An 18,546-nucleotide genomic window follows, 5' to 3' on the forward strand; every position below is an offset into this window, starting at 1 on the left:
TAGGACACGATGATTTCACAAACATAAATCGTATGAATAATAATAAGAACAAAATCGTTTCGCTTTGATAGCGAACTGAACAATTTTCTTTATATGTAGACGGCTCCCCTGATGATGAGTTACCTTCTCTCATGGACGTTAATAGTGTAAGAAGCAGAGCCAAGTTGCTGCCTACCACCGAGTACTCTTCACAAGCTTGGTTTGAAGGACATATCATAGCGCTCTGGAAACATCGTACAGGGGAGTTCATACTATAGTCAGACGGTACGTGGCAAAAAGATCTTTGGAAACACTCTGTCGTTGAACGCAACGGTTCCAGATAGTACGGATGAACTCTGTTCCGGTGGTAGGTGGTATAAGTATGGTGGTATGGTAAAAAGGAGCTGGAAGGAACATTTCGAACAATTCCGAATAAGAACCTACTAAGAGCTTGTGCGAATAAAAAACATTTGAACTGAGTAAAATGGGTTAGCAAAAATCGGGTTACTCGAGGTTTTTAATTTTAACTAATTTTTTTTTTAGTATAATACTAACAAGTATTGTACCATTTTACAACTTAAATGGCACTTCCCAGGACACTTTAGTACATTTTTTTTAAAGGAGGGCCTTTCAAGGTCGACAAATTTTAAAAAATTTAGATTCATAGTTTAACTAGTTATCTGAATTCTAGAAAACTTAGAGCTGTTGTGTCGTTATTTTTGACTGTAGTTCTAGAAATGTTATTTAGGGTTACGGTTCCAAAGTTTAAATGAACAAAAATAATAAAAATTAACCACAATAAGCGAAAAATGGTAACAGTTGGACCAAATTTTTAGGTTTTTCTTAAATACCCATAATTTCCAAACTGCATGGGATAGATTTTTTTCTGTTTTTTCTCATGATGGTTACAATCAATCCTGTCACCCGGTTTGGACTTGACGTTGAGTTCTGGGACACCCTTTATACTAAACTAAAAATAAAATTATTATTTTTATGTCAATGCTCCCGGTCAAGACATTAAGACAATTGCTGATGAAATTATTGCACTGTTATCGGTATTGAATCGACTAAAAATTTTCAAGTTAATCGAACATCGTGAGGTTAGTGAAAATTGTGTAGGTATATTAAATTGTTCCTGGCGATAGTTTTATTTAAATTTCTTTATTGTATAGACCGGTGGACGATCTGATGGTCTACCTGATGTTAAATGGCTACCGGAGACCCTAGACATCACTAAGTGAATACTACTATGGTACTTGAGATCCTAGTTTCAAATAGTATAACGGCTGTCCCACTCTTAAAATCAAAATGCATTACTGCTTCACGGTAGAAATAGGCAGGGGGGACTGTACCTACCCGTGCGGGCTCACAAGACGCCCTACCAACAGTAATTAAACAATTATATTTATTTGCGAGTTTCGTTTTTCTATTTTTGTAATATCTATACTAATATTATAAAGCTGAAAAGTTTGTTTGTTTGAACGCGCTAATCTCAGGAACTACTGGTCCGTTTTGAAAAAATCTTTCAGTGTTAGATAGCCCATTTATTGAGGAAGGCTATAAGGCTATATAACATCACGGTAAGGCCAATACAAGTGGAGCACCAATAAAGAATGTTTCAAAATAGGGGTTTAAATAGCTCCTTAACATTCTATAATTCAAATATATTTTCATTTTCTACGTAAATGAAGTGGGGGTAAAATTTAGCGTTATGCCAAAGTAACTATTGAACGCGGACGGAGTCGCGGGCAAAAGCTAGTTATGTTATAAAAATCATTCCTTCACGGTATAAGTCGTTCGTGACGATGTGCTAACAATAGCATTAGTTAAAAACATTTATACGACCGTGAATACAATTTACGACTATCAATCTAAATTAATTGATTCCGTTCACATAAGAATGTTTTGGACTGTGGGTACCAACACAACTCACTATTGTCCTACTTCAGTTTATCAATCCAAGAGAATCAAAATTAAAGTCCGACGACTCTGCAGTCATACTAAATACTGCTAGTAAATTCCTCAACATTCTCCTTCTACCATCTCTTTGAATATCTTCTCTGCAACTGTTGGCAGGGCATATTTTTGATACCATCAATCAATTTTTTTCTGTCGTGAAAAATTCATGTGTAGGCGCAATTTTCCTTAATATAACATTTAGAAATGAATGAAACAAGTGTTAAATTATAATTTAGCTGTATATCTTTCCAACTATATAAAAATATTTTCACAAATGATTACAACTGCGTTAGATTTTATTAAATAAACAGAAAAATTACAGAGTTCAAGTAATATTTTGGTGGTCACCAAAGTATGTTGGTACATATGAGGCAATTTCCAAAAAACTATGATTCCTGATTATAATATATGTCATTATTTTATATCTCATTCATTCATTATGTTTTTCATTTTCTAATGCAAACATTATTGTTCTAAGTTCGAGTAGGCTTGTTTTTCATAATGATAAATATTTAAAATATAATGTATTATTATGTTAACAACATCACATTGATTTGCTCTCGTTATTGCTGTGATCGAAATCATTTAAAAACAATCTACCCCATATTCCGAAAGCCACTAAATCTGTTTGTGGTTTGTTTAGTTTGAACAAGAATTTCGTACGATCAATGATTGTCGCTGTTGCTTCGTTTTTCGTTTTTTCACTGCCGTTTGATGTTATTGGTGATTCTTCCACAAAAGTGTAGTTTGTCGGGTCGAGCGGAAGCTTGTTTACTCTGACCGAAATTGGTAGGTATAGCATATTATCACATTGCAATGTTTCGTTGTATGTGTTTTTAAATGTTGTCATTTCGATGACCAAATTTTCAATTTCAACGTTGCTTTCTTCGTTTTTATATCTGAAATCAAAAATAGATGTATGCTTTTCTCGTACTCTCGGAAGACATTTTTAAATTTTATGTTTCCCTACCTAAGTGTCTTGAGGGGCTGTTCTGGTTTTTAACCTAACTCGACTGGCATGAGGTTTATTTGCTCTGATAACCGCTTAACATTTATTTTTTTTGGGCCGGGGAACCTCTTAACATCTGCTGGGCCGTTCTGGGCTACTGGGCTGGGCGCTATGCTAGTTCACCCATTTAAACAATAAAAAAAGCGCACATAAATGACCCGCGACAGAAATCAGCAGAACCGAACTAATAATTTTAGACGTAAATTATTTAAATGATTATAATAATTATAATAATGTAATTTATAATAATTTAATTATGACTATAATAATGTGTAAGCTGAGCACTCTGGATCCAAACTAGCCTAAGGTAGATTTAGTAGCCAAGCTAAATTGGTTTGATTTTATTCCGAAATTGTTGTTGTTTTTATTTTATTTTTGTATTCTATGTGAAGTGTTATTTTTAATGTAATCTTTAAATTAATACGTGAAGCAAAAACTTTGTATCCCTTTTTACGAAAATTGCGCGGACGGAGGAGTATGAAATTTTCCACACTTATAGAGAATATAGAGAAGAAGTGCACAATGCTAATATTTTTTTAAATAATGCATAAAAGACACATTAAATCAATAAAGAAAACATTACACACACTATGTATTTACACTGACATTTTTTACACCATGTATTTGACGCACACACGCATGCATACTATTTATTGTCAAACTTTTTTTCTTGACGTCTGTGGTCAAATTGAGAATACATTAAATATTGTTTGTCTTTGTTAATAATTTTTATAGTGTAGTCTTGGCGAAATTTGTGATTATAGAAGTATAAAATACAATCATAATAGTGTACAAACTTACAATTCCAATTAATTATAGTCGAATTTCGACTACTACGGGACCTCTAGTATGGATGTAATATCTGAAGTAAATGAAATAATAATAATAATTAATCTGCAAGCCGCACAAACCTTTGGGCGCAACTTTTGAAATCTTCAGTCGTACAAGCAACTACTAGACAAGCCGCGACTCCTATCTCACGATTCACGTAGACATTGGACCCATCTTGCACGACGGCACGGAAATGTGGGTACTGAAACAATTAACTATGTAGTTAATAAAATTTAGTACTTTTTCAAACTATTAATAGCAGCCCTAGTGAAAAAAATATATTTGTCAATGCATTAAAACAGAGCTGTCCAGACAACGTGGCTTATTTTCATGCGACCCCCGACACATGTTTTAATCAGAAAATAGTTTTGGATAATGGAATTCTTTGTCATTAATATTTGAAATAATTTATCCTTATTCTTGTAACATTCCATTCCTGTGACATCATTTAAAACAGAAGCTATCTTTTACTATTATATTTTTCTTAAATATTTTTGTCTGGAAAGTAGTTTGTCTTTGATAATATTTTTTTCTACCCCTCCAGTCTCCACCCTCCAGCTTTTGCAGTAAATTTAACTAGCCCGCAAAGGTATGTAGCTTAGACAGTCCTGCACTAAAGCATCGATACTGGTGGTAGAACCTCTTGTAAGTCTGCACGAGTAGGTACCACCGCCCTGCCTATTTCTGCCGTGAAGCAGTGATGTGTTTCGGTTTGAAGGTTGGTGCAGCCGTTGTAACTATACTGAGACCTTAGAACTTTTATCTCAAGGTGGGTGGCGCATTTACGTTGTAGATGTCTATGGGTTCCAGTAACCACTTAACACCAAGTGGGCTGTGAAACATTATGTAGGTAACAAAATTTTTATTTAAATTCAACGTAGGTTCGGCGTATGTTATTAGCGTTAAAGAAGTGAAATTTTATTTTCACTTACCGCATCACCGCTCTTGTTCTTTAACCGGATGCTGAAGGAACAGCTGACGTCTTTATCGACAAGCGTAAACTCTTGGAAGCCAGGTACCAGAGGCCTGCTGACGTGAGTGTCCAAGGTTGGATCGGTGTATATGACTAAATTATCTGTATTTGTAAGACTGTCGTCGATAGGCCCTGGATATTTACCTGATACCTAAAAACAAATAGTTAAGAAGTCCGTTGTATTATTGTTCTTATGAGCTTACAATTCAACTCAACAATTCTTATTAGTCAAGACTATTTGAAATTTTGAAAACAGCACTATTTGAAGAAGCACATTTTGAAAAGCTTTGGCTGGACGAAACTTCGTTAAAATGTGACGTCATTTGAGGCCAAATAAACTGTGAACTGAAGTTAGCTCATATACAGTCAAACCTGGGTAAGTGAGAACTGGATAAGTAAGAAAACTCTATAAGTGAGAGTAATAGCTTTTTTTTTTATGATTGAAGGATTACTGGTGGCCCGGAGGCCTTTCCAGTTTCACCAGGACAGGTGGGCGAGCAAAGGCTCAGCCAGGAGGGGTGGGATTTGCTAACAGCTACCCGAGCGCCTCCGAAGGAGACCTAACAACTCAAGAGTAGCTGCTTCGCGAATGAATCTACTACCGGATCGGAATCGCGACCCGCTGAGAAGATCCGGCGAGAAACTCAGCGAGCTGATTCATGGGTTAGGTTGCACGGCGAACTCTTTGTCGAGTTCGACGAGTACGGTTACCGAGGTCCCTAAGCCTGCTCCTAGAGCTGAAGGGGTCTAGTGCAAAGGTTATTGGATCTGATGGATCCGTAAGGACGTGTCTAGGGCGTCGACGGTGACTGGCTCCTGCATGATCAGGATTCGGGGAGTAGTCAGCGGCGGCTACGATAAGGCGATTATCATGACGCATAGCCTTATCGAAGTACCGTTCCGACGCTGACTTCATGTATTTCTGTATAGATTAGAGGCCCAGGTCGTCGTGTAGGTCAACGTTCCTCACGAACCACGGAGCTCCGACGGCTAACCTGCAAAAGCGGGATTGTAGAGATTGAAGGGTGTCTATGTGTGTGCGGGCCGCGTGAGCGAACACCACACTCGCGTAAGTCATGACGGGCCTTATGCAAGTTTTGTAAAGTGTCACCTTGTTCCGAAGGGACATTTTACTCCGCTTACAGAGTCTACCGAGAATAAACGCGGCACGGTCACGGACTGATTTTATATGCGGGCGGAATGTCATCGATGCATCCAGGGTAACGCCCAGGTACTTGACCTTCCTGGCCCAGGGTATGGATTGACTAAAGAGAGTAATCGGAGGTGTGAGATTCCTCCTCCTAATACGGGAGGAAATCCGTGTGGAGCTTCCCCTCTGAAATAGCACCGCAGTACTTTTCGCTGGGTTGATGTCTATGCGCCATTTTCGAAACCACTGTCCTAGGGCTAGGGCTGCGCTCTGAAGCTTCTTCGCGATTAGGGACTTGTTTCTACTGGAATAGTAAACAGTCGTGTCGTCGGCGAATAAAGCTAAATGGGTCGGTGGCGACCGGGGAATATCGTTAACGAATAAGCTAAATAGGAGGGGTGAGCGGACAGAGCCTTGCGGGACTCCAGCTATGAGAGGTCGTGGGGAGGAGCGGGTTCCCTCGACTCGATATCGAAAAGAGCGGTTCGACAAGAAGTCCCGTATGATGAGCACGAGACTATCCGGCACACCCATGTTGAATAGTTTGAAAATCAAACCGTTGTGCCAGACTTTGTCGAACGCTTTTGCGACGTCGAAGAAGAGAGCTCCCGTGTATAACGGTTTTGGTCGATTAAGCCCCACAAGAATGTGCTCCGTGAGGCGGTGCACCTGTTGAACGCATGAGAGTAATAGCAAGGACCCGTCATTTTAAGCTCCCAAAACCTCTATTAGCGAGAAACAGAAACCTCTGTAAAAGAGAGTCGTTTTTTTCCTCATGGACCTCCGTAAGTGAGACTGCTACCTATCTATACCTCTATAAGCGACAGCCAAGCTTTATTTATTTATTTATATTATTTAGGAGGAACAAATGACAAAACAAATTACAAATTTAACATCTGCTATTTTATGACTCATTTTTAACTTTCGTGGAACTTCTTATCATTGTTTTTGTATTGTTTTCTCGTGAATATTGAACCTATTTTATTTCGTGGAACTAAATAACGTTGTTATTTTATCGTATTCTTTTCGAATGGACACGTGTGCCTGTGTACCGTCCTGTATGTCGGACTCACTCAGTTTATCGTTAATCAATTGCGAAGGAAAGTTCTATTCTGCATCATGTAAAAACGGAAAATTAAAGTACTATCATTAAAGTCATAAACTTAAAATAGTGAATGCATTTGAATGCGGAAAATCGCGAATCGAAATTCAGAGGGAGCATTAGCGAGAAACTCGGGTTAGTGAGAAACCTCTATAAGCGAGAATGAGATTGTGCTCCCTTGAACTCTCGCTTATCCAGGTTTGACTGTATATCAAGTATAAAATGATTAATACCTATGTGATTACACAGCTATTGGACGTGAAAGAGGAAAAATGAATAGATTTTAGAGATTTAAAATGAAAATCAATAATATTAAAAAGTGATTGAATGTACTTCATATTTTAAATAAATAATCTATACTAATATTATAAAGAGGAAAGATTTGTTTGTTTGTTTGTTTCGAATAGGCTCCGAAACTACTGGACCGATTTGAAAAATTCTTTTTCCATTAGAAGCCGACATTGTCCCTGATGAACATAGGCTACTTTTTTTAATTTTTTTTTAATTTTAGTTTTTTGGTTTCATGTGTGTTTTAATGTTTCCGAAGCGAAGCGAAGGCGGGTCGCTAGTTTTAAATAAATTGGTACTGGTTATTATGACCATAAAATTGTAATGGTCTACTAAAAATGACATTGCTTACAAGTTAGCCTTTAACAATATCGTGTGTAGAACTATATAAAAAAAAGCATTGGCTCGAAATAATGACGGATTAATTGAAATCAAAATTTTTGGATACTTTATAAGCACATGCTTTATAAGATTAAAACAACTTATAGAATTGCAATAATTACTTTTCCAGGGATTTTTGGGACTCTGGAAACAAGGAGTCGTGTGGTTGGAACTCCCGGCATTATGCTGACCAAAGCACCCGCTCGACCGGAATATATGCCTGATCCTGGAAACATTAGTTTTGATGCTGACAAAGTACCCTTGAGAATAGAATCAACACCGGTCCTTATCGTCAACAATGCAAATGTCCATACTCAAATTTGTATAAAAAAATTCATTAAGAACTACGATTTAGAAATAAAATATTTAACTATGATTCAAATTTATAGGGAATATTAATGTGTGGCAATAGACAACGCTCTTTGTATTACAACAAACATATTAAAAACCCAAGAATCTTCGAATCTGATCTTGGTTCGTGTCGCATATTCCTAGCATTACTTTGCGTCCTTTACTCCAATAAAAGTAGAACAGTGATTCCGATTCTTTAGTTGAAAATAAATGATAGTGCATATTTAACAGCGAAACTTCAAATTGCCATAAAAAAATTTTAAACATGAAATAATAGTCATTCTTGTATACCTGCATTACCAAGGCTAATATTATTAGCTCCGGCACCAATAAAATTCACATTCATTTCGTAGGCGTATGCTTGTTGAATTTGTACAGCTAAAATACAAAACATGGAAAGTAATTAATAACGTTACAATCACAGCTTCACATAACATTTAAAAGAAGAGAACACATCTCGATGATTTCAATCGTGATGGTTCGTGTGGACCCTACGTCCCAACTTTATCTAAAGACAATAGAAAGCGTAGGTATTTAGATCCCGCTTTCCCTTACCGCTAAGCAGGAGACAATAAGAGTCTCACTGTCTCCGACAGAAAGATCAGTTTCAGTCTAAATAAGCTTAACTGCCTTGTACCACGGCCTATATATTAATATAAAATGACACCTACATATGTTAAAGTGCCAATCTATTTATAGTGCTTAATAGCACTTACTTTTTTAATTACTTTAATAAGTAAGTGGCAAAAAAATTACATTAAAATTTGAGGTCGAATGAGTCTCAATCGCATCACAATATAATGCAGATTCAGACTAATTGGAAACCGTTGCGTATTCAGCACGCAGGCATATTGTTATTTGTTTACCAACTTCATTAGTAACTTTCACGATACTCCGAACATCGCGTAAAAATATGTCCACAAAATGTAAGCGCATTACTGGTGATAAGCCGTTTTATGACGCTGTTTATGCGACAAAGAAGTCCATTTCGGTTCAAAAAGTACTGCTATAAAAGTATTACATTATAAATGAGGTTATGATCTCAATTACCGGATTCCTGAGTAGCCCTACTCCAAACGCAAAATGAATAAATAACTGACCAGTTAAATACGGCAACTCCGAAAACCACATCGTACTGAAAATCACGTCGGTGACATTCAGTTTCTGCACGGACTGTACTGCCGGCACTTGAAACATGATGTCGAAGCAAATAAAGTGACTGAATTTAACTCCGAAATCTGTGTCGAAATAGCCCAAGTCTGGGCTCAAAGCGGGCGTGTGAGAATATTCCCGGAAAAGGTTGATCTTGCGATATCTGAAAATGAACTCTCATAATGTTACTTGTTCTTAAGCTGGTCAGAATAAAAATTAATTAATTAATGATCACTAGATCATCGTCACACTTGCTGAAACTATCATTGGACATTTGATTTAACATACATTCATCTATTAAAACATGCGTACCATTCCTTGTTTTTCGAGTCGAGCGATGTGACTATACCAGATTTCATACCCCGCAACACTAGACCAAATTGACATGTGTTAACCGAACGACGTCCATTATGAAGGAATATTGCCCTATTCTTCTTCTTAGTCGCATACTTCATTGCTGAAGGTCGTGTCCTGAAAAGCCTTTGTGACTCTTTGTAACATATTCTATTTCGTTCGGTTTTTGGCTTCTCTCAGGGTGCTCGCAACAGAGAATCCGGTGAGTGCGGTTACCTTTTTTTTATTCCTTAGATGAGTGGACGAGCTCACAGTCCACCTGGTGTGAATTGGTTACTGGAACCTATACACAGCTACGACGTAAATGCTCCATCCACCTTGAGATATAAGTTCTAAGGTCTCAGTATAGTTGCAACGGCTGCCCCACCCTTCAAACCTAAACGCATTACTGCTTCACCGCAGAAATAACCTGATCTGACTAACGGCGGCTTGGCGGCCGGCCAGGGGTCTTTTCCCTTCTATCTTGCCCACTACAGCTAATTTTTCAAGGTCGTCTGTTGGCCGCCGAGCAATGTGACCAAAGTAACCAAGAACATTTTGGTAGCAAATCGTAGACAGTCTCGTTTCTACGCGATCTTACTCAATAAAAATTATGAATCCAGCAAAAAACATAAAATTCCGTAATGTACCAACATCTTGCCTATTTCTTCAATTGAGACCCTGATCACCTGATGGCAAGGTGAGCGGCTGGATATACGTTGTGATTTCTACCGGCTGTGGTAACCCTTTGATACCAGGAAGGCCTACAGAGTGATTCCGACTATCAAACTCCAGGAAAATAGTCGTTAAAATAGTTACCGATCAATAACCGCTCCGTTCCTGTCAAACACAACGTTTGTATTAAAAATATATTCTTTCAGCTCCGGACAAGGTTCGCCGGTGTCATTCTTAGTACAATCCATGAGCTCTCGGCCGTTGACCACAACGTAGATTTGATTACTTCTTGCAGCCGCCGATATTGACACTAAAATCTGTAAACAAATTCTTCTATTTAGGTGAGGCTTGATACTGTTTTTTTTATTACTAAATTGGTGGACGAGCGGGGCGGTGGTACCTACCCATGCAGACTCACAAGACGTCCTACCAACACTCTATTTCGAGGATCCTGCAACATCTCGTCTCATCTCAAATGGATTGGATAGCTAGCTATCTTTCTTTTTAAACTTGAACACGTGTTCGTTTCGCTGCAGTAAAAATTGTCTGATAAAAACGCGTTTTTAAAGTCTGAATAGTAGAAGTTTCATTTAATATTATTATCGCGTACTACTTACACTTCAATAAACTTAAACTGAATGATGGAGCTTGGATTCGCGCAACTAAATGGCTTAAGCTGGTTAAGAATTAATAGCATGAGGGTACTTGGATATCTAAAGGCAGATCAAAAAGACTTAGTGGTCTATTGATGAATAGCCGGTAATTGGTGTGTAAGACTACCATTAGTACTGAAAATCCACAAGATAATCATTGTACTAACCGCAAGGTTCAGAGCATTCGCAGTTTAGAATTACATGTAGTGATACTCATAATGCTATGCGTAAATTCTAGCTTCTCTTAATTATGTTATCTTCAAACGCTATTGCACGTATCATGCGGGCAGTATTTGAAGATGAATATTAAAGGTATCGTAACACGTACTATCCCATAGATTAAAGAGTCCAAAAATTATTTGCCAAGACTTAAATCGATATTAGATAGATGGACGTTTAATATCGCAAATTTTGGATTAGAATAGATTAGAATTTAGATAGATTTTATACTGGTGGTAGGACCTCTTGTGAGTCCGCACGGGTAGGTACCACCGCCCCGCCTATTTCTGCCGTGAAGCAGTAATGCGTTTCGGTTTGAAGGGTGGGGCAGCCGTTGTGACTATACTGAGACCTTAGAACTATATCTCAAGGTGTGTGGCGCATTTACGTTGTAGATGTCTATGGGCTCCAGTAACCACTTAACATCAGGTGGGCTGTGAGCTCGTGCACACAGCTAAGCGATAAAAAAAAAAAAAAATAGAAACTTAAAATAGTAATACAAAATTGCACTAACTCACATTATCATACAAATCTGGGTGTATCGCCGGTATGGGATATCGTTTCAGTGAGCCATAGACTGGTACAACGAAGGCTGTGGTTTTATTTGTCAAAGACAGCTCCGGGAAAACTATGATGTCTGCATGCTAGAACAATAACGTTAATAATAAATGTATGACGCCTGGTGATGGATGTCTCTCAATCTAGAAGCGTTTCATATAACAGAGGATGGTACAGATGTGATATAGATAGGGAACGTAATGCATTGATAATAAGATGCAATATGCTGGTCCGCAGATTCACTGGTTGCGATAGTTATGTCAAAGTTACACTTTTTAAAGCTTAGTGCCAGATTTTTTACGCCGGTAATCTATGGAACACATATACGTGGAGAGTTTACGATGCCCTACGTGTAATTCTAGGGATGTCGTATCGACTATAAAAGCGGATCTACTCGAAGCGAAACAGCGAACGGATCACCTGAAGCGAAGCAGAAGGAGTGAATTAAGAATTTTAAAGTGTTCGTTAAGTTAAGTGTTAATACAGTTTTAATTTGGATTTTTGTAGAATTTTTGTTTATCCCGAAACCTAGCCTGTAGCAATAGCCTTTGCAGCAGGCACTTGAGAAAGACTCAATAGTCAGATAGTAATGTGTTAGGTTTTCAAGTTACTAACATAGATTATAAGTAATACTTACTAACAAAATGTATGATTTCTTTAGTGAAATAAATAGATTTAATAATAATAATAACTACTTTAAGCCCATTTACTCATAATTACATCAGTATTAAAAAAAAAACCATATTATGATTCTTCACGTACCTGTTTAGCAGCCTCCTCAATGTAATGAATGTAGTTACGAATGTTGTCTTCGACGTCATCTGACATGATGAATTCAACAACTGCTGCTACGTACTGACTATCCTCTGGTGTTGATTTCTGCAATGTAGTTAATTCAAAAGGCTATATATAATATTTAATTAAGACAAGGATAAATACATACCGTTTAAGTCAAAAAAATAATTCTGCCCAACTAAGTATTTCAGGTCTCCTCCGTATGTCGGCTTGGGGACTGACTAGGTAAGCTCATGAAGCCGACGTGAAAGCTGTTCAACACAAGCTTTGCGAATAAGCATCCGGGTGTTGATAGACAGTAAAAACTTGTTTTAATAAGGGTGAGAAGACTCCAAAGATCCCAAGCATCGAAATTCAAGGCACGAAAGTCGTTATAATAAAAATTTTGACCCCAAGGAAAAACTCCCTCAGACACAGCCCACTGAGTTTCTCGCCGGATCTTCTCAGTGGGTCGCGTTTCCGATCCGGTGGTAGATTCTGCGAAGCACGGCTCTTGCTAGGGTTCGTGTTAGCAACGTCGTCAGGTTTGAGCCCCCTGAGCTCACCTACTAAGTAGTTAAGGTTACGCTGGAATAGCCTCTCAAGGCTACCAGATTGGGTAGGAAAAAAAAAGAAGGAAAAACTTACTTGTGAAGTAGCTTTCGTCAGTGAAAATATTAATAATCCGTAAAAAATAAGCTTCATTGTTTTGATGTCGCTTTTGTAAATTTACAATTGAATCAACAAACGTTGAAAGTAAACAGTGTTCGGCGACGAACTAAGCGAGACTGCGTTTATCCTTAATGCGACATATACACGATGCATACGATATGTAGACGGTTTGTTCACATTGCATATGTAGGTACGTTGAACGACAAATTTTCAAGCATAAATCTAAATCTATTAAATAAATAGATTTAATAATAGATACCTATCTAATCTATAAATGAATTTCTGTTCGTTAGTCTCGCTAAAACTCGAGAACGGGTGGACCGATTTGGCAAATTTTGGTCTTGAATTATTTGTGGAACTCCAGAGAAGGTTTAAAAGGCAGATAGATATGAAAATGCCCGGAATGAAATAAAAATAACAATTTCGTTTTCCCCTTTGATATGTCCCCCGTCGGACGGATTCTTTTTGTTTGTTTTAAGTTTATTTTATACAAAAGTTTGTCTTTTATTTATTGATTGAGGCACTCCGAAGTCTGCTGGGTCAACGGGTACAAAATAAAAACCGTGCCCTAGACATGTCATTACGGATCCTCCCGATCCATTAACGGTGTTTTAGGTACCTCAAGCACCGGTCACCGTCCTCGCCGAACCCGTTGCATGCGACGAAGGGCTCGACGAGTAAATTAACCCATAGACTGAACCACTGAATTTCTCACCTACACGTCAAGGCAAAGCTGAAATAGCCTCACAAGGCTATCAGCATAGGTAGGGAAAAAACAGAAAAAAAACAGTTGATGCATTTCTCCGAATTGGTGAGTCGATTTGAATGACACGTTGTGAATCCGCATGGATATTTACGATCATACTGTTCTGTCCTGTACTTTGTAAGATAAAATAGCTGTGATACAATACGTTTGATATTTATTTACCATCATACTGTTCTATTCTGCACTTTGTAAAGTAAAATAGCTGTGATACAATACATTGAAGTCTTTGACCCACGTCTCAAAGTGATTGGCAGCAATTACGTCAGGATATTCAGGTGAACCGTGATCTACTCGGTATCCTAGAGGGAAAATATACAAATTTATAAATAAAATCGTGTCCAAATGGAAACACGCGCAGACGACTGACCGGATTATGAATTGCAATTGCGTACAAACACAGTACTTATTCTCACATTTGTTTGTGTGTGTTTACATTTTTTTGTTAGACATTTTATTTGCCATTTACCGCAATGTGAAATATTATGCCTTTGTAACATTGTGAACATTTATGTAAATGTGTAAATGTAAACAAACGTGCCTTTGTTCAATAAAACTGTTAAAGCTTGTGACGTTATTCATTTCGTCGATTTTCATGACGACTGTAAAATAGCTAGAAAGACAGACAAAGGTTAGCATTACATATATTAATAAATGTGATATTAAAGAAGATCACATTAAGAAATCATGGTTACTGGAGCCCATACACATCTACAACGTAAATGCGCCACCCGCATTGAGATTAGGCCGTTTTCCAAATACAGCACAAGAGCGCATTACGCGGCATAATGCTCAACTAAGCTTCAGCATAATTCGGCATTGTGCGTCACTGAGTCGCACTATGCTCTGTAATTGGAAAACTACTATTAAGTAATGGTTAATTGGAAAACTACCATTAGGTAATGGTTAATTTCCGTAGATAGTTTCTTACCAAAATACAAATAAAACGGTAATAAATAAGATGTAAAAGTACGGTAGGTAGTAGGTAAGGTAATGTAGGTAATCACTTACTTTGAAACCTTTACGCCTCATATTTCTGCACTTGTATACAACGGATTGTTAGTCAAAAAGTCTAAAACCGTACACACCACGTCTGAGATAATCTTTCTTTTCTTCTCAGTCGTACACTCCTAGCGGAGTGGTCGTGATTATGTATGTCTTATTTAGACATTTCCATAACTCTCATGGTAAAATAGTAGCAGTGGTTTAATAAAATAAATATAAATAATTAAAATAGTGTTGTGAGATAGTAATGCGAGCATAAAATACTATAAAATACGAATCTCCCTGCCGAGATAAACAGTTCTAGTGCGTTCCGTCCCGCACAGGGCGGCCTACGAGTCTTGTGACGTATGACCGTGAATGGTTCGCGCGGATTTTTATTTTCGTGTGGGTGATATAAAAAAATTCAGTGTCGTCATTTTTAGAGATATTCAAGTAATTTTTTTACTAGGTTTAATATTTTTGTATTGTCTTTAAATTTATATAATTATTTTTTGTTTTTATGTGATTGGAAACTTCCTCATTGTATGTCAAGGTAGATCGGTGTTCTTTTTGTTGATGTCTATGGGCGTCACAGCGTTGCTCGACTAGTGTTCGTTTACAAGAGTATATACATTGTACAATTAGACTAGAAGGTAGTATAGTTAAATAAAAGCAAAACTTCAATCAATATAATTTATTTAATAAAAAAATTTGATACCTAATAATGTATTCTTAACTTTAAATGCATTGTTTTCGTTAATTTACTTTTTTCAAATCAATTTACAAATATTTATACATATGTGCGTATGCTGCATATAAAGTTTAGTAAAACTCTAACTGTAATCAAACTATTTATAATACAAAAATTATTTGGAATGAAATATAAAACAATATTATTGAAATGAAATAACTATATTTATTTAAAAGAAATTAAAAATATTAAAAACATAACTTTCTATCATAAAAATTTGATTTTGAAATCTATTCTCATAAAGAAACGGTTTCAATTATTTATTTCTGAATTCCAAGTTATGTGTAACGCGCTTCATAAAAGCTAAGAAGAAATGTAAAAAGGATCTTTTTGGCGACATCACTGTCTGTGGTGGTAGCGTAAATCCGCTGCACCCAGCATTTCTAAAGAATACACTTTACTAATCTCTATCCAATGTGTAAGCAAATGAGCTTCGAGCTGACCATTCTCGTGATATTGAGCAATTACTGAATCAATTGGTACAGACTACGCGGGCAACACAGAATTAATAGGATAATATAAATTAATAGATAACGTTGGTGGTTGTAATTTAACAGTAGTTGTAAGAAGAAGAATTTTTTCATAGTAATATTTTACACTATAATAAATAATAGTTATTATTGTTAATAATAGCTAATAAGAAATTATTGAAAAAATAATTCTTCGACTCATATCTGTCAGAAAAATATTTATAACTAATAACACCATGCACCCCACGCTTTTTTTACAATAAAATATATATATTTTTACACTATTTTTAATTTAAATTTAATAAAATTTATTTTCTATTTTTTAATATAGTTGAATTTTATATAAAGCGTGTTTTTTTATTTTTTTAAAACTACATATTATTTATTATTTAATTTTTTAGTTGAATTTCAATTTTTTCAATTTTTTTTTTAAATATTGAATTGTCATCGGTCCTCGATAAATCTACAAATTTTTAATGAAATCTGGCCGTTTAAGGGCCTGGCCACAGCTACTGGCGGTGCGTTTTGCGGTGCGTTGCGAGGCGCGGCGGGCGGCGTGATTTGCGGGGGTATGCCACAGCTAGACTAGTTGCGACGGCGGCGGCGTCAGAGGTGGACGTATTTAGAAAGCCCTATCAAAATTCCCTTTCAAAAGTGGCACGATATTACCTTGAAATAAGTGCGTTCTTAGCTGAAGATATTATTCAATCAAGAATAGGAGCGCACCCAGTAAGAAAAAGAGAGAACTTGGCGAATTCCACCCTATTTATTAGGTATTATATTAGGAATATAAGAACTATCCCGATAAATAGATTATTAATAGATTCAACCTTCACAGATATTACCAGGTTCAAATCTAAATTTACCATACGTGTTAATTGCTGATAAAGCCTATCCTCTTAAAAATTATTTGATGCGCCCATATCCACCGGGTGGTTTAAATGCGGAACAAATAATTTTCGACAAAACATTATCCCGGACAAGTGTCACAATTCAGTACGCGTTTGGTATTCTAACTAATAAATTTCGTATTTTTACGAAAAGTGTACAGGCAAACAAAAAGCACGCGACATTGATTATAAAGGTTTCGTGCCTTAACAGAAAGTGATGGAGACAGAGATGCAGATTTTCAGCAGTTTATTTCCCAGTTTGGAGACTCCAATATTCACAATAGCGTACGCAGATCAAGACGGAATAATCGAGAAACGGTTCAAGCATCTAGAATACGAAATCAATTCAAATTTCAAATTTTATTTCAATAATCCTATCCAAGAGTATCTAGGAAACCATTAGTACCAGAAAATTGTTGTTTTATTTCATCCCACATTTTTTTTATAACATGCCTATATTTATGATGTGGATGTTTTGACATCCATATTTCTGGTCTACTCAGTATTTCACTAATGAATTGTTCCACATCCATTATATTTTATTAGCTCAACGCGCGGTAAAAACAAAATGATTTGTTTCGGTCGCGCGATGCCTCAATGCGTCCACCGACACCGCCGCGCGCGCCGCTCTGAGCTGTGGCCACCTCCATATTGTCTAGTACATTTGTTTCACTCGCACATGGCGCAGCTCGTCGCCGCCAGATGTCACGCACCTCTCACCGCGCCTCGCAACGCACCGCAAAACGCACCGCCAGTAGCTGTGGCATACTTCATAGGTTGTCTACCATTTGTTTTCGCCGCTCCCGCTTGCCGCGCCTCATGACGCACCGCAATTCGCACCGCTCTCGGCTGTGGCCAAGGGGTAAAGTGGGCCAAAATCGCGTCTAAAGGAGTAAGTTACAAACATACATACAAGTGAAGTTAATATAAAGCGTGTAAAAATACAGAAAAACGATGTGATATTTTCTCTCTTTGGTAATTTAAAATATATTATAAATTTTAGTGTAAATGTTTATAAATTGATTTCATAAAAAACGTAGAACCAAAAACGGACGAACTAAAAGAAACATCAAAAGAAAAAGCAGAAAAAGACCCTCTCTATGGCACGTTGAAATGAATATACTATATCCATGATAAGATTATTGACATGAATAAAATTACATGAAAACTATATCCATAGTAGATAATATATACATATCTCTCGCAGAGAACTTGGAGATACTCGGAGAAATAACAATAATAATTATTATTTTATAATATTGTTTCCCCTTTATTTTAAATAACAGCAACATAATAACTATCTCCTTTTGCCATTACTTTTACATTAGTGATCGGTATCTATCAGTAATGCTAATTGACGGGTACTTCTTCCTGATTGATCTATTTTAGTGGTCTATTATTAAATACTAAATTATTATACTTATCACAATATATAGAACACCAATTTGTTTTATTTCATGCTATTTTTCGTAACACTAATGACCAAACGTCATAAAAATATAGTCACGTAACCACCCTATATTTCAAATTACAGTTGCAAAATGTAGGACTGATTGGAGAATGTGTCAAAATTGGATAAAATTCAAACACGAAAAAGGAAAGAAAAAAGCCAAACCATAATAAAAAAGA

General features: G+C 36.8%; 2 protein-coding genes across 3 annotated transcripts in view; one reads left to right on the forward strand and one right to left on the reverse strand.

Moving 5' to 3' along the window:
• LOC101746922 (NADH dehydrogenase [ubiquinone] 1 alpha subcomplex subunit 7) overlaps nt 1-18,546 on the forward strand; it is a 364,870-nt gene that overhangs the window by 270,484 nt on the left and 75,840 nt on the right. The gene's annotated exons all lie outside the window — the stretch shown is intronic.
• On the reverse strand, nt 2,159-13,195 carry LOC101740685 (vanin-like protein 1). Of its 2 annotated transcripts, XM_004928856.5 has the most exons (10): nt 13,036-13,194; nt 12,376-12,492; nt 11,574-11,699; nt 10,328-10,500; nt 9,124-9,338; nt 8,315-8,401; nt 7,795-7,898; nt 4,711-4,902; nt 3,859-3,980; nt 2,159-2,837 (listed from the first exon to the last, which is right to left on the reverse strand). In XM_004928856.5, exons 1-10 carry the CDS (start codon nt 13,090-13,092, stop codon nt 2,483-2,485), a joined length of 1,548 nt encoding a protein of 515 aa, XP_004928913.2. In that variant the 5' UTR covers nt 13,093-13,194; the 3' UTR covers nt 2,159-2,482. The 2 variants fall into 2 exon arrangements, with proteins under 2 accessions (XP_004928913.2, XP_062528946.1); XM_062672962.1 differs by lacking the exon at nt 11,574-11,699 and having other exon boundaries at nt 13,036-13,195.

The sequence above is a fragment of the Bombyx mori genome, chromosome 16 (genome assembly GCF_030269925.1).
Source record: "Bombyx mori chromosome 16, ASM3026992v2".
Classification (NCBI taxonomy): domain Eukaryota; kingdom Metazoa; phylum Arthropoda; class Insecta; order Lepidoptera; family Bombycidae; genus Bombyx; species Bombyx mori.